This window comes from Ursus maritimus, unplaced genomic scaffold (assembly GCF_017311325.1).
Source record: "Ursus maritimus isolate PB19 unplaced genomic scaffold, ASM1731132v1 scaffold_2, whole genome shotgun sequence".
NCBI classification, from domain to species: Eukaryota; Metazoa; Chordata; class Mammalia; order Carnivora; family Ursidae; genus Ursus; species Ursus maritimus.
In genome coordinates, this window is record NW_024424452.1 from 23,821,551 (window position 1) to 23,836,339 (window position 14,789).

A 14,789-nucleotide genomic window follows, 5' to 3' on the forward strand; every position below is an offset into this window, starting at 1 on the left:
GTGTCCAGGACCTGTAGACGCTAATGCCATTTGCCTGCCCTGCTGATTGTAAATTAAGCCTAGGGTGATTTGCATATACATTTGCATACCAGTATCCTTACTTGCATATTGATGCTACATATTATTTCCTACTTAATTTTAAACCAGCTTCCTCCCTTTTTCCTGCCCAGTGTCTCTTCCTTTCTATACCTATGCTGCTGCTTCCCTCATCTTTTTGCAAAGTCTACTATGGGAACATGATGGTTTGGCTCCTTTTTTGATGGACGATGCTCTAGCAGGAGTGAGGGGCTGCAGTGTGGGTGGTCTTTGGCCTGGAAGTGAGGGGGAGGAGAGCCACCCCTGCCTGAGGTCAGGGAGTGTGAAGGAGCACAGACTGTCTGGTGAGTAACTGCTGAGACTCAAGGCTTCAGCATTGCACAGACCTGGGTTCCAATTTTAGTCCTCTTAGAAGTGATTTTGTTTGTGAGTTTCTTCACCACTGAGTTTCAATCGCCTTATGTAAAATGGAAGAATTAGAGGTGTTACAGGTAAAGCAATGAGCAAATGTACAGTGAACAGTGCTATTATTACTGCTGTCGTCCTTGTTTGAAACAAATCTGCCATACCTACATGTACCACCACCTGGACCATGGAGGCAATTTACTTCACTTTTCTCTTTATTTTTTATAAGTATGGTAATGGCAGATTATTTTCTTTTTGATGAAAATTACTCTGAAATTCAAATGAAACAATTAAAAACTTTGAAACCCGAAATAAACACGCAGTAAAGCAACTAGGGCATGAACATATTTAATGTTCATGCTACATCCCACCACACTATTCTCCAGGGAGTTTGTTCCAATTACAGAAATACCTCTTGTAAATATATTTCCTGTTTTATCCAATTTTAAATTTTTGATGTAATTCAGCTGATGACAATCTGATTGCTTCCTTCTATTTCTCTTATAATAGTCAATATGTAGCCATAGTTCTTCCAGATTATTATTTTTTTTATTTAACTCTTTAATCTAGGTGGAGATTGTTTTGGCTTATATTGTGAGATAAGGTCCTAAATGGCCTTTACCCCAGCTATCTAGCTTCCCGAGTGCCAGGTGATTGTGATCTAGTTTAGAGCCAAAGATAAAAGGATGAATATCATTCAGACAGGTCATTCCCTCATATCTTATCTTGTTCATGGCTAGTCAATATTTGTTGAAAGTATACAAGGATGGTTCAAATGCATTGGTTTGTTTTCCACTCCCCAGCAGAGGGAAGAGTGTCGAGCGCATAATAGGGCCCTTAGTATTTTAACAGATGAACGACCTGAGGGTATCAGTGTTTGCTGTGAGCCTCCCTGCTTCCCCTCTTGCTTCTTCTCTGCAAACAGAGCCATCTTTTAAAAATTATTATCATAGTACTTTCTGGCTCTCACTATTCTTTAGTGGCCTTCCACCTTATTCAGATAAAAGCCAGCCTCCTTCCTCGTCTGATCTCATCTCTGACACATCTCTAACTTTGTGTCCCATGACTCTCCCTCATGGTGCTGAAGCCACACTGGCCTTTCCTTTCTATTCTAGAATTCTAAGCTCCGGACCCTAGGCCTTTGCATTGACAGTTTCCACTGCCTGATTCAATGTTCCCCTGACTTGTTAACTCATTACTCAGGTCCCAGCTAAAATGTCACCTCCTCAGGTACTCCTGACCTTCCTACCTAACACTGGGTTCTGACCTCACTCCACCTGAATGGTCATTCTCTATCAGGGTACTCTGTTTTACTGTCTAATTGGCACTCGTTGCTATCTGAATTTATTAATTTGTTTACTACTTTGTTGTCTGTCTTTTCCACTAGAACATAAACTCCATGAGGGCAGATCTTATCTGCCTTGGGCAGTTTATATCCCCAGTGCTTAGCAAAATGCCTAGTAGGCACTCCGCGAATTCTTGTTGAATGATGAGTGAATGAAGTCATGAATTTCCTTGACAGAAGAATAATCCAAATAATAATGAGTTGACAATAATAATGAGTATTGAGCATTTTTACCTCCCACTTACTAAACCAAGCCTTTATACACATTATCCTTTTAATTCTCTCAGCAACCCTATAAAGTGGGTACTCTTATAATCACTTTACAGGTAAGAAAACTGAGGCACAGAGAAGGTCAGTCACTGTTTTGCCCAAGGACCTGGATGAAAGCTCAGGACCTCCTGACTTCCTATGGTTGTGTGGATGGCACCCTGCGCAAGGATGGTGAAATGAGGCTGGTGGCCGACCCATCTGTGCCCTGGGGCACAGGGCTGCCCCTGCCTGATGGAAAGGAGCCTGTTCTGTCTTTTCGATGGAAATAGCCACAGACCCTGCTATTCATACTCCCTTAGTGGTCTCCCAAGGCTTCCCAAGTTTTTCTTCCTCAGTAAGGGATTCCTTGGCCAATTTCAATCTTTACCCTTTCCATGGCCTCCAATCCCAGAGAGACTCAGGTTTCGTTTGATTTGGCAGATCCTTTTCATCCTTGTGGATGCAGATGAACCCAGAAACGGACATATCTTCAAATACTTCAGGATCACGGAGGTTAATATCCCATGTGTCCAGATCCTAAACTTAAGCTCTGACGCAAGGTACAAAATGCCTTCTGAGGAGATAACCTATGAAAATCTCAAGAAATTTGGCCGCAGCTTCCTGAATAGAAGTGCCAAGGTAAGTTTGTTCTTGGACAAGGTTTACTCAGAACCTCAAAATTTCATAATTTTTCTGACTTTAGTTATCTGAATGGGGAGGCAGAATTTCATGGTTCAATGTGGGGAAATACCTGTATCTCTCCATCTCCAATCTTTTCAACTTTTCACCTGTCCTGACGCTATAATTCCACCATTAATTCTTTATTTTGGAAGGCATTTCCTTTACAGGAACTCCCAACTGAAATACAGGAGCTCCCAGGAGTCCCAACATTCTCTGAAAGGAGACACTTTTCCTCCTTTCAGACTCTCTTGTGAAAGATTTAAGGATAGATGGATTTTGGGAGAGGAGATAGGGTAGGGATGTATTAAGCAATCAGGATTTAGCCTCAAAGGTTTTACATACCTTTTATTGGGAGGTTAGAAAGGAGCTGTTTTGCTGAAAGGAAGGAGAGGCTGTAGAAGGATCAGACATAACACAGTATCTCCTGCTGTTTATGCAGCACTTGCAAAGTCCCGCAGCCAGCCTGCTGAATTAGGTGACCATATTTTTTATTTCCAAATGGGACCACTTTTGAGACTAACGGGGTGGGGGGAGGTGGGCATTCTTTAAAAGTATTCTGGAACAACGGGAATAAACTGGAACTTTCCAAGGCAACCAGAATGTTTTGCCACCTTCCCTCTGAGGATTCCCATTACCTTCTGTCCATTCCTGCACAGACACTCCTTCTCAAATGAAAGCCATTTTTTCCCTGATGCACAACATCATCACAGGCCAAGTGGTGAGGCTGGTGTCTCCCTGCCATTTCTCCTCCTCCTCCCTTCAAAACCCCAGATCCCATGCATTTGGACTTTAGATTGTCTGCTCCCTCCCTCCATTGCTGTCATTCGGTCATGTCCCTTTCACTGCTGGGGGACTTAAGCTCCTCATTGCAGACTTGCCCTCCGTCCCTTCTCTGCCATCATTTCCAGAGATGCCAGTATCCAAAACCCTGGTCTCTCTCTTCTCTCATAATTGGTGTGTCCATGCCATCCCAGCCACCTGCTCTTGTGGCCACACACTAGAGATGGCAGCCCCTCTGAAAACCTGATTTCAAGCTTTCCATCCTCTTAATTCCTTTTTCTAATATCCACATTGCTACAATTCTTTACCCTTCTCATGGCCTCCAATCTCCTGATCTCATTTCACTATCTCTCTTCTGCCTTCCTTCATGAACTTCGATTCCATGGTTCATAGCTCTGCTGATGATTCCCTTAACTTCTTTATCCCTTTATTCCTTTATCCACCTTCTACCTTCTTTACACCCTCTGGAATTTACAAGGCAAAATCACAATCCTGGTTGAAACCACTTAATGTCCCTACTTCTTCCGGGCCAATGCTGGAGAAAAAGATCACCACCATGAGGCTGGCTGGCCTCATGGAATCACAAACCTCCCATGGGCTCTTTGAAATGTCCTGACATCTCTGTATAAATTTCTCTTAGTGTGTTCATTCTCTAAATCTCCAAGTCTCTTTGTCCTCATACCCCATTCCTACTTCCAGTCTCAGCTGAGTATAAGACCATGTGTCATTAAGACAGAGGGCCCTCACTTTTCATCACCACATGTACAAACCTACCTGGAGCTCTACCCATTTTCTCTCTCTTCCCTCCAGTTTACCTCAGGAGGTGTCTATCTCCTCCTCAAAGACCAATCCTCCCATGCTCTTGCAATAGAGATGAGCACCCTTCACATGACTTATGAGATGTCAAATGCCTAATCTGGCCCATTTCTAATTTCCATCTTTTTCATCATTTCCCATCTCCATGCCCAGCCTCCACCCCTTTATGCTCCCTCAGAAAGAATCTTCAAGTCCTTTCTAGAGGCTGTTGTGGGGATGAGGGAAGTATTATAGGAACTGGGAAAGATGGGCAAAGGCCAGACAGTTAAGCATATTAAGGATTTGGGTCCCAAGAGCAACAGAAAGCCAAATTTGCATGGTGAAAATAGAACCCTGCTGGTAGAATCAAGGTGTGGAGAAAGCTAGGAGATGCAGAGAGAACTCTGTGAGGCTATTACAGTGAGTGATCTAGGTGAGAGATGAAAGCTACCTGGGCTGGGGTAACAGCAGTGCTGATGGAGAGAAGGAAGTGGATTCAAGAAATTGCAGGAAGCAATGGTTGTAGAAAAAATGTATGTTCTGAGATTTCCACCACTTCCTTCAAAGAGAAGCAGAACAAGCTTCATTCTTTCACACATTCATTCACAAAGTATTTATTGACATCCTACAATGTGCCAGGTTGTGGATACTAAGTGATGAAGAAAGAAAAATCCCTAGTGACATTCTGTCTAGTGTCATAGAGACACGTTAGTCAACTAACCAGAAAAATAAGATTTAAACGATAAACTTGAATAAGTGATACAAGGAAAAGTACCAAATGTTATGAGAACTTATGGTAGCAGGATCTGACCTTGTCTTGGGAGAGTCAGGGAAGCCATCCCTTGAGATCATTCTGAAGGGTAAATCTGAGTTAACTGGATGAAGAATGGAGAGCAGGAATGAGGAGTGGGGAAGGCCCTCCAGGCAGAGGAATGGCATAAACAAAGGCCTGAGTTGGAAGAAGGCTAGCTCTTTGGGTAAATAGAAGATGAGTAAGGCTGAGGAAAGCAAGGGAAGGATGGTAATGAGCTTCATGAGGCTGGTAGGAGCCAAAGTGTGATAAAGGTTTTATAGATCACATAAATTATCTTGGTTTTGATTCTGGGAGTAATTGGGAACAGGTAAATTTTGGGGGGAGAGAAGGACAAACTACATAAGATGTTGAAGACATGAACCCCACTCTCATCTAAGAATCTCAAGAATTATGTATTTGGAATGCTAGAATTGAACCCAGTTTGAAGCCCTTCCTCCTCCCCAACCCTCTGATCTCAATTTGCTGTGAATAATCCAGGCTGGACATCAAGCATTTCAAACTCTTTNNNNGGTGGTTATAAGAACAAGAGAAAACCTTCCACTGTTTCCCATCATGGCAGGAGCTTCAACTGCCAACCCCTTTCTGGAGATTGTTAGACCTCTCAAATTTGCTTCCTAGAAACATCAATCCAGTGAAGACATCCCAAAATATTGGGACCAGGGGCCAGTTAAGCAGCTCGTTGGGAAGAACTTCAACGTAGTGGTCTTCGACAAGGAAAGGGACGTATTTGTGATGTTCTGTAAGTATCTCTGCAGAGGCTGCCATTATTGCTCTCACTTTGCATAGGACTAAACAGAGTCTCAGGGAGGTGAAGAAACTTCCAAAGTCAGGCAGCAAGTAAGTGCTGGAACTGGGATTGGAGCCTAGGCAGCCTGTCCCCAGTGCCTTGGCTGGCCAATGCTGTACAGAATGGCAGTTCTGGCTTTATGTAACTTATCAAATGGCCCGTATTTAACCCACCTGAGCTGGTGTGGCCAAACTGGAGACTCAAATCAGGCAAGTCCGGCATATTGCAAGTACCTGATAAATGACAGCTGTTATTATTCCTATTGTTGTAATTATTTCCAGTGCTTGCCTGAGGACTATTGCCCTTTCTCTCCTGTTTCTGATTTGCACATGAGAGTCATAGCCAGGGACCGCTCTCCTACCCCGAGACACAGAGAAGGATGACGCTGAAGTTACTTCAGACACCTCTTGTATTTTACCATTTATCGAGCACCCACAATGAGCCAGGAATGAGCTGGCTGTGTACACATCCGCTCTTATTTCCTCCTCAAAACAAGTGTCTTAGGAAGGTCCAGTGGATTTCCCCATGATACAAATCAGGGAACTTAGCCTCAGAAAGATTAATTACCTCACCCCAAGTCACACAGTAAATACGTTGCAAGGCAAAAAGTTCAAATCAAGCTCTGATGCCATTCCTTCCTGAGGGCTGCACTGCATCATGCAGGCCTTTAAAAACTTCACTGAAATGGACTCTCATCCACAGGGTGAAGTGTTTAAGGCCCATGTGGTTGAATAAGCATGATCTGTTGCCTTTAAGTGAGAGGCGGGGCAGTTTTTCTATACTTAACTGACACCAGAGCTAGAAGAATGCCCATTTGGGTCTGGTAAAAGGCAAAAGCAGCCTCATTTTCTTGGAAGCAGGCCTGTCAGATTGGCCCCCTGGGACTGCAACCATTATGCCCCCTCCTGCTCCAACCCAGTCCCATCCGGCTCCTGGGGAGCTGCGGGGAGAACAGATGGTCATGGGGGCACTTGCTTTGTAAATGGAGGGATGATCATCCAAATGTGGAGTGTCAGGGCCCTTGAGGCCACCCCTCCCACAGAGCCAGAAACTTTAAGGGGATGATGAGCAGGGAAGGTTAGAGCCGGTCCCTGATTCTCTCCCCCTAAGTGCCTGGGCCAGACTCAAAGCTAAAGAAACGGTCCCTCAGGACTAAAAGGCAGTGTGGTATAATGGTCTCAAGTCAAAGCAGCCTGACTTCAAATCTCACTTCCTGTGCTTAATTACCTGGGTGACCTTGGGCTGTGAGCTTAACCTCTGTTGGAAAACTCTTGTGCTCTCGCTCTCTCTCTCTCTCTCTCTCTCACACACACACACACACATACACACACACCGAGATTTCTGGCAGAACATGAGGAATCATCTAGTGTAAATATTTTTCTTGTTTTTTTTTTCTTCAACTAGAGTGGAAAGCTATGTTAAAGGAAAAATAGAGAGCAGAAGAAAATGTCCCAGCATGCTCAAAGTGTTTGTGTCTGGGTAGAGGGGACTAATTTTTTTCTAATTTATTTAATAATGACCAGGTACTGTGGTTGAAATGTAAAATAAGGTAATATACTATTCAAAGAAAGAAGGAATACAATTTGCAAAATAGCAGAACCATTGGTAGAATTCGGTGACAGTGTTTCTGAGGTAGCATTGGCTTTCAGTCTTTATTAGTGTGAACTGGCACAACGGCCCTTCTCTTCCAGATGCACCCTGGTCGGAAAAGTGTAAGGCGCTGTTCCCAGTGTTGGAGGAGTTGGGGAGAAAGTATCAAAACCACTCGACAGTCACCATTGCCAAGATGGACATCATGGCAAATGACATTCAGCTGACGTACCTAGACCGGTACCCCTTCTTCAGGCTCTTCCCCATCGACTCTCAACAAGTGAGGGGCTCTTGGGGCCCACATACCTGGAAATACCATTATGTTATTATCATGGACCCAGTTTCTCCTGATCTCCAGCTCTCCCTTCTACCAAATCAGCTTCATTCTCAGCTCCAGCCCCCATTATCCTCTCATGTTCAGTTTGAACAGTGTTCTCCATTAGCTTCCCCCAAAGTCCCAAGACTTGCTAGAATTGGGTCCAGCTTAGGTCACCTGCTCTTCCCTGACCCAGTCATTGTTGTCAGAAAGGTGTCAATGTCTTGGTAAGTCAGGCCCAGGTTCCTCTGGTATTGGGGCTGAGCTCTACCCAGACTATATGGACCAAGGTGGGGGGGAATCTTCATGTGAATCTTGGGGGTGGCATGCTATGAGAAGAAGGAAGAACACATGATAGAAAAACAGGTCAATGTCTTTTACACACCAGTATCACAATCACCAAGCATCGCCAGTGTCAAGGAACATACTCTCCGTGCTGCTCTGACACGTGGGAAAGAGTGTCCATCAAACACTGAAAGCCAAGGTTCCTGTCCCAAGAAGAGTACGACGAGTGTGGGAGAGAAGTCATGACGTGGGCCCACCACCACTTGCAACTGGAATTGAAGGGGACAGATTCTGGAGGGCAGATATGCCATGCAGATATGGGATTTTAAAGAATGCTGAAGATTTAAATCAGATTAGAAGACAGGTGTGACTACAGGCAGGAAGTATAATAGGCATGAGGAGGTGGGCAGAAGGGTGACCACAGCACTGTGAAGGAAGGGCCATCCTTCTGGTATAGAACATGCACGTGGGAGAGTCGTGGAAAATGAGGCTGGGTTGAGAGGGTGGAGCTGTCATGGATCTTCCATTATCTGAAAAGGAGTGTAGACAACCAGTGGACAGTAAGCAGCTTCATAATCTTAAAGATTGAAAGACGAAAGGGAACTAGGGATAGCTGAGCAATGATCATGTATCAGATGCTTTGTAAAATAATAACTAGCCTTACTCTTCTTGTTATAATAATAATAATAATAATAGCAATTATATACAGCACTCACTATGAGTCGGGTACTGTTTTTCATATAGTAACTCATTAAATTCTCAATAACATATGTCACAGGTACTGTTATCATCTTTACATTACTGATAGTGAAACTGAGTCATAGAGAGGTTACATAGGTTTGAGCCCTGACAGTGTGCTCTGAGGTCTGTGCTCTGAACCAATTACGCTGGAGGAATTTTTATTACTCTTATCTTAGAGCCATGGTAATGGAGGCTCAGAGAGGCTAAGGAACCTGCTCATTGTACTCAGCTTGTTAGGAATTTGACCCTGGCTTTATCTTATCTCTGAATAATACCTGACTATTTTGCAGGAAGAGGCTACCATTTTGATCTTGTTCTGTTTTCTTCCTAGGCTGTACTGTATAAAGGAGAACACACCCTGGAGGGCTTTTCTGACTTCCTGGAAAGTCAAATCAAGATCAGGATGGAGGATGGGGATGAGGTAAGGCAAAACGGCAGTACCCAGGATTATTCTGTTCCACACAGAATCATCAAGAGCTCAAACAACTAGGAAAGAGTNNNGTGCCAAGAGTCCCATAATCTTGTGCTTTCTGGAGCTGGCTGACCACAGGTGAAAAATGACCTATTCTGAATGACTTTATTTCAAGGGCACTTAACTACAAGAAAGCAGAAATGGCAGACTTCAGAAACAGAGGGAAAGGCTGTGAGGTCTCCTAAGACTGCTTCCCTGGGTCCACTGTTCCCGAGTTGGTAACCAGATGTCTTGACAGGATCCAGTTCTCTGGCATTATTTTCCTGATGGATGGGATAACCATCCCCATTCTCTCCAAATCCCCAATTCCATTCATGCCTCAGTGAGGCCATCTGCAAGAAGATGCCATCTGTACTAGTTAGGACCCTTTCAGTTGCAAACATCAGAAACACTACTCTGGTTTAAGCAACAATGGGAACTTAATCCACATAACTGGTAAGACCATCAGGCACAGGTGGATCCAGGAGCTCAAACTCATTTTCTGTCTCCCCATCTCTGCTTCCTCTCTATTGGCTTTATTCCCAAGCAGTCACTTCCCCATTGGAGGGTCAAAGATGGCTGCACAGCTCTAAGCTAATATCCATCCAGCTTAGAAAGCAAGCGCCTACTTCCTCGAAGTCCTAGCAAATGTCCTGGATAGGTATCTCATGAGAGGCCTGGGTCACATGTCCAGCCCTGGAGCTAGACCTGGGGCAGCCACACCTGTAGCCTTTGAGTAGAGGAATGGGGTTCTCTAACGGCCCTATTTCTGGACAGGCAAGACTATGGTTAGGAACTTCCTCACCTAAGCCCAGTGGGCCTTTACATCTATGAGGATCCTCCAAGTGCCTCTCTCTGGGCATTTCCAGAAAAAGAAGTCTTGGTGTAATCATAATCACAATTATCATGTATTTCTTGCTTTCCCTTCTTTTCTTGAAAAGCTGTTGTCTGTTGAACAAAGTGAAATGACAGAAGAGGAGGCATTAGCTGAGGAAAAGAAGGTACCTTTTATCAAGGAAGAGTTACCTGACCAGAAGTTGCCAGAGCTGGAGAATGTGACAGTGCTGGAAGAGCCCGCTGGACAGAAGGAAACAGCGCAGGAGGAGGAGGAAAAGGTGGCTAAGCCAAAGGGACCTCCAAAACAAGAGAAGAAACCACAGGTGAAGGAAGAACTGTAGCTTCTTCAAAGCCAAGAGCCACTTCCCAGGTCCTGGCATCATTTTCTAAGGGGATCTACTCCAAAAAAAGTATATATCATTGTGATGGGTGGAGGCTGGATGATTAAAAACTCCTGAATGTCTTTGGCCCTGTTCTACTGGTTGCCTCTTTTTCCTGGTTGGGACTGCCTTAGAAGAGCTGTTTAGCCTGGAATTTATACAGGGTTGCAAGCAAAGCCATAGCTGCAACAATTAATGAGTAGTCACAACATGCTGCTCAGTTATGCAATTTTCACGTCACTTTCATTATCCCCATTTTACACATGGGGAAACTGAGGCAAAGAGAGGTTAAGCAACTAGTCAGGATCACACAGTTAGGAAGCCCTTGAGATATGATCCCAGGCACTCTCACTGCAGAAACTGCATTTAACCACTATGTACACACCACCTCCACTAGCCTGGAGTCCCCAGGGTGGGGACTGATTTGTCTATGCTGCATTTTGACACAGTAAGAAAGAGATCCAGCCCCAACCATGTCCCTAGTCTTTATCTCAGTAAGTGACCCACTCTTTTAAGCAGCAACGGGTTAGTGCTAGCATAATGCTCAAGCCCCTTCGGTTACTACCCTAAAAATTAATCCACCAATCTGTGTAACTCCACCCACTTGCAATGACTCCACCCACTTCCATCCGGTGACAAGCTCCACTGATGTCCGCATGACTCCACCCCGCTTCTTTCCATGTGACCACCTCCTCCACTTCCCTCCACCTCCTCCCACCATTCTCAGCCCTAGAAGTCTTCTGAATGGTGTGCTTCCGCTGCCACTCTGTATCTCCCTGCCCACCCCCATCCATATTCCATAAAGTTGCTGAAATGATCTTTTAAAAAGCCATAGTCTTGAAGGCTTGCAACACTACCTGTTTTAACTCTATAATGGAATCTTCATTGCTTTTAGAATAAGATACAGTCTGCTTACTATGCCTTCAAGGCCTGGAAAGTTCTGGCCCCACAGATCTCTTCTGCTTTTTCCTCTCTCCCACTCATTTTCTAGGCTCCAGCCATGCTTCCTGTCTATTCTTCGAACAGTTCAAGTGCTCTCTCTCCTCATGATTGTTCCTTCTGCTTAAATGTACACACAATACACTCCCACAGATCCTCATGCAGATGTGTCTTCTCCATCCTTCAAACCTCAGTTCAAATGTGACCCCCTCAAAGAGGACTTCCTAGATACCAATATCTGAAAGCATCTTATTTTGCTGTGCACTAATATACTGCTTGCTTCCCCCACTGGGTGGGTAAGCCCTGGAGAACAGATATATCTATTTTGTTCCACTGTATTTCCAATGTCTAGAACACTGCTTAGACACACTAGATGCTCAGTAAGTAAGTATCCATGGATCAAATGAAATTTTATATCAGGCAGCACCCCATCTCTGAGATACATGATTTCACTGTCATCCCAAAAGGGGGAGGTGCTGACAATGTTGCCTGGAGATGCAAATTAGATTCTGTATTAGTTTCCTATTATTGCTCTGACAAAATGCCACAAATTTAGTGGCTCGAAGAAGTACCAACTTACTCTCTTAAAGCTCTGAAGGCCAGAAATCAGAAGTCAGTTTCACTGAGCTAAAGTCAAGGTGTCATCAGGGTTGGTCCCCTCTGGAAGAATCCCTTGACTTGCCTTTTCTAGCTTCTGGATACTGCCTGCATTCCTTAGCTCATGGGCCTGCCCAGACAACCTTCCATCACGATCTTGAACTTAATCCTACTGCAAGGTCCCTGTTGTCATGTAAGGTACCATTCATAGCTGCTGGGACTAGGACATAGACTATTGGGAAGTCATCATTCAGCTGACCAGAGATTCATGCTGCTGATTTGTGATAATCATTTTGGCCAAGTGGTAACAGGACTCCTCTTGGAAAAAGAGGGTGTATTATTTTACAGACCAATGTCTCTACAAACCATCTGGGCCTTTCCACTTCCCACCTGTCATGTAAGAGAAAGGCTGTTTGTACTCCTTCAAGCCTCCTGATCCAGCTCCTGGGCCTCCCTCTCCCACCCTGAAACCTGGCCTGTCCATATCCAGATGAAGCAGGGTATAGCTGGGGGCCCTGGAACTCACCTGAGCCAGACTGCCCCAACAGGAGCAGGTGTTAGTATTCAGGACACGGTGTGAGGCTCACCTGCCTCAGCCTTAAGGCTATGTGGCTGCTGGTCAAAGGAAGGGTTCATGGGGGCTGCTAGGAATAAATCATGCGGAACGGAGTCCCTGACTGGCCACCAGCCACAGAATGCATGTGGCTACCTGCAAGTTCCTCATATGTATCTGGGGCCTCAGGAAGTGGGGGCTCAGGTTGGGATAAGCAGTTATAGGTAAGGCCAGTGATGACCCTTTTGTTGGGACAGTCATCTCCCTTGGCCCATTTTCTACACCCTCCAGCACACACCACTCTCACAAAAATCCTTGTATTCTGTTTGATCAGTTTTTCAAATTTCAAATTAGCTTCACCCCCTCAAAAAAAGACCTGAAACCACTTACCCCTCATGGCTGAGCATGGTATGCTTTTTATCCCCAGGAGTGCAACGCATCATAGGAGTAAATCTGAATAAGATAAGAGCTGTAGTATGGATTTAACACGGGCTAGCTGGGTAATCTCAGGGAAGCAACTCATTATTTCTGAACTACAATCTTCTTGGTAACGTGCTGCTGTGCCTCGTTGTATGAGACAATAAATATAAAAGCATTCAATATAGTGTCTGACCCAAGAGTGGCACTCAGTAAGTGAGAGCGGTCAAGATTATTAGGATCAAGTTTCTTACCCACGTCTAAAAGTTAAAAGAAAGGCATTCCAAGAAAATGGGAACTTCTGGTAAACTGAGTAAGGTTTGTTCAGAAACAAATATTTTTTGGCTACTTTTCTGGAAGTAAGATAAAGAAAAACATAGTGCTTGAATTTGGCAACACGGATGTCTTTGGTGATCTTGATGTGCAATGTCAATGGAGCTGGCAGTTCTGGAAGCATATCAGTGTGAATCTGAGTGGAAAGTCCGCAGATAAGTCTTTTGTGAAGTCTGGTTATGAAAGGATGGAAAATAGGATGGTGGCTGGAGGGAGTGTGGGGTCAAAGGAAGGTTTCTATAGAAGGGACTAGCAGAAAAAGAGAATGAATGAATGAATGAATGAATGAATGAATGAGAAAGAAAGAAAGAAAGAAAGAAAGAAAGAAAGAAAGAAAGAAAGAAAGAACGAACAGACTAGCAGATGAGAATACTCCAAGTGCCTATGAGAAGAGGAAGAAACAGGAGGAAGGGGTAGGTGAAGGTAAGGAAGAAAGGTTATCAGCCCAGGACGAAGGGTGCTGCTTCCATCATGGCAGAAGAGATGTGGAAGATGAGTCCAGAGACAGGAAGACGGAGAAGTTGAGGGAGGCAACGCTTAGTGACTGCAGTGAGAATGTCATGATGTCATTAAATGTGCAGGGCTGGGAGACAGTAGGAATTTTGAAAAAAGAGTGGAAAAACACCCGATTAGAGAAACACCACAGGATGCTCCAGCTATGCTGAGGGCAGGTGATGCTTATTGTTTTAAAATGTAGGTTTTGTTATTATTATTCAGATATGGCAAGGCTAACAGATGAGAAGATGAATGCCATTGAAAACATAGCTGGTTATATTCCCAGATCCCAAGAGGAGGGGGCACATGAGGAAACACCAGGGTCAATCAGGAGGCCAAGGGAGAGGGGAAACATGAGCGAGAGCCTTTCTTGTGGTTTTCATGGGAAGGAACAGGAGAGGCAGGGTAAGCAGGTTTAGGACTGGATAGTCTGAACAATTTCAGCAGGTCCTGAGATGAGGGAACTGTCCTCAGTTGTCTGGTGCCTGGCTCTGGGGTGATGAGGGCAGGGGAATAGTGGTCCTGAGTGTGAGACCCCCCAGCAAAAGAGAGCTGGTTTTGGGGGGAGGGGTGGCCCTCTGGGTGGTTGGTTTGCATACAAAAGGCAGATCTCTAGCAAAGGGTTTGCAATCTCTAGGAATTAGTTAGCCTGGGAGGGGCAATCCCTCCAGGGTCAGCAAAGCCCCAAGATGTACAAGTATCAAATACAGAAATTAGAAAAATGTGGTTATTAGGCTTATGAATAATCTCCAACACAAATGCCCCATATTCTTGCCTGTGGCCTTTCTCTGGACAACTCCAGGAGCCACCTGGAGCCTCCATTTTAATCCTTTAAAGACACCCGGATTTGGGTTTAGACAGGGCTTCATATGCACCAACCAGAAATGATATTCACCATCCAAAATGGAGAAAAAGAATATTAAGAACTTTCATTTTCTTCTTAAGTGGGGGGGGGGGGGGGGG

General features: G+C 44.6%; 1 protein-coding gene across 1 annotated transcript in view; it reads left to right on the top strand.

Annotated features, from left to right (window-relative positions):
* The window catches only part of PDILT (protein disulfide isomerase like, testis expressed), a 33,181-nt gene extending 22,699 nt beyond the window's left edge, over positions 1–10,482 (top strand). The window contains exons 7-11 of the mRNA XM_008696965.2: positions 2,477–2,674; positions 5,724–5,844; positions 7,584–7,762; positions 9,156–9,245; positions 10,217–10,482. Of these exons, the coding sequence (XP_008695187.2) occupies positions 2,477–2,674; positions 5,724–5,844; positions 7,584–7,762; positions 9,156–9,245; positions 10,217–10,453 (825 nt within the window). The 3' untranslated portion in view covers positions 10,454–10,482. The remainder of the gene's footprint in view (positions 1–2,476; positions 2,675–5,723; positions 5,845–7,583; positions 7,763–9,155; positions 9,246–10,216) is intronic.
* The last annotated feature ends 4,307 nt before the right edge of the window (positions 10,483–14,789 follow it).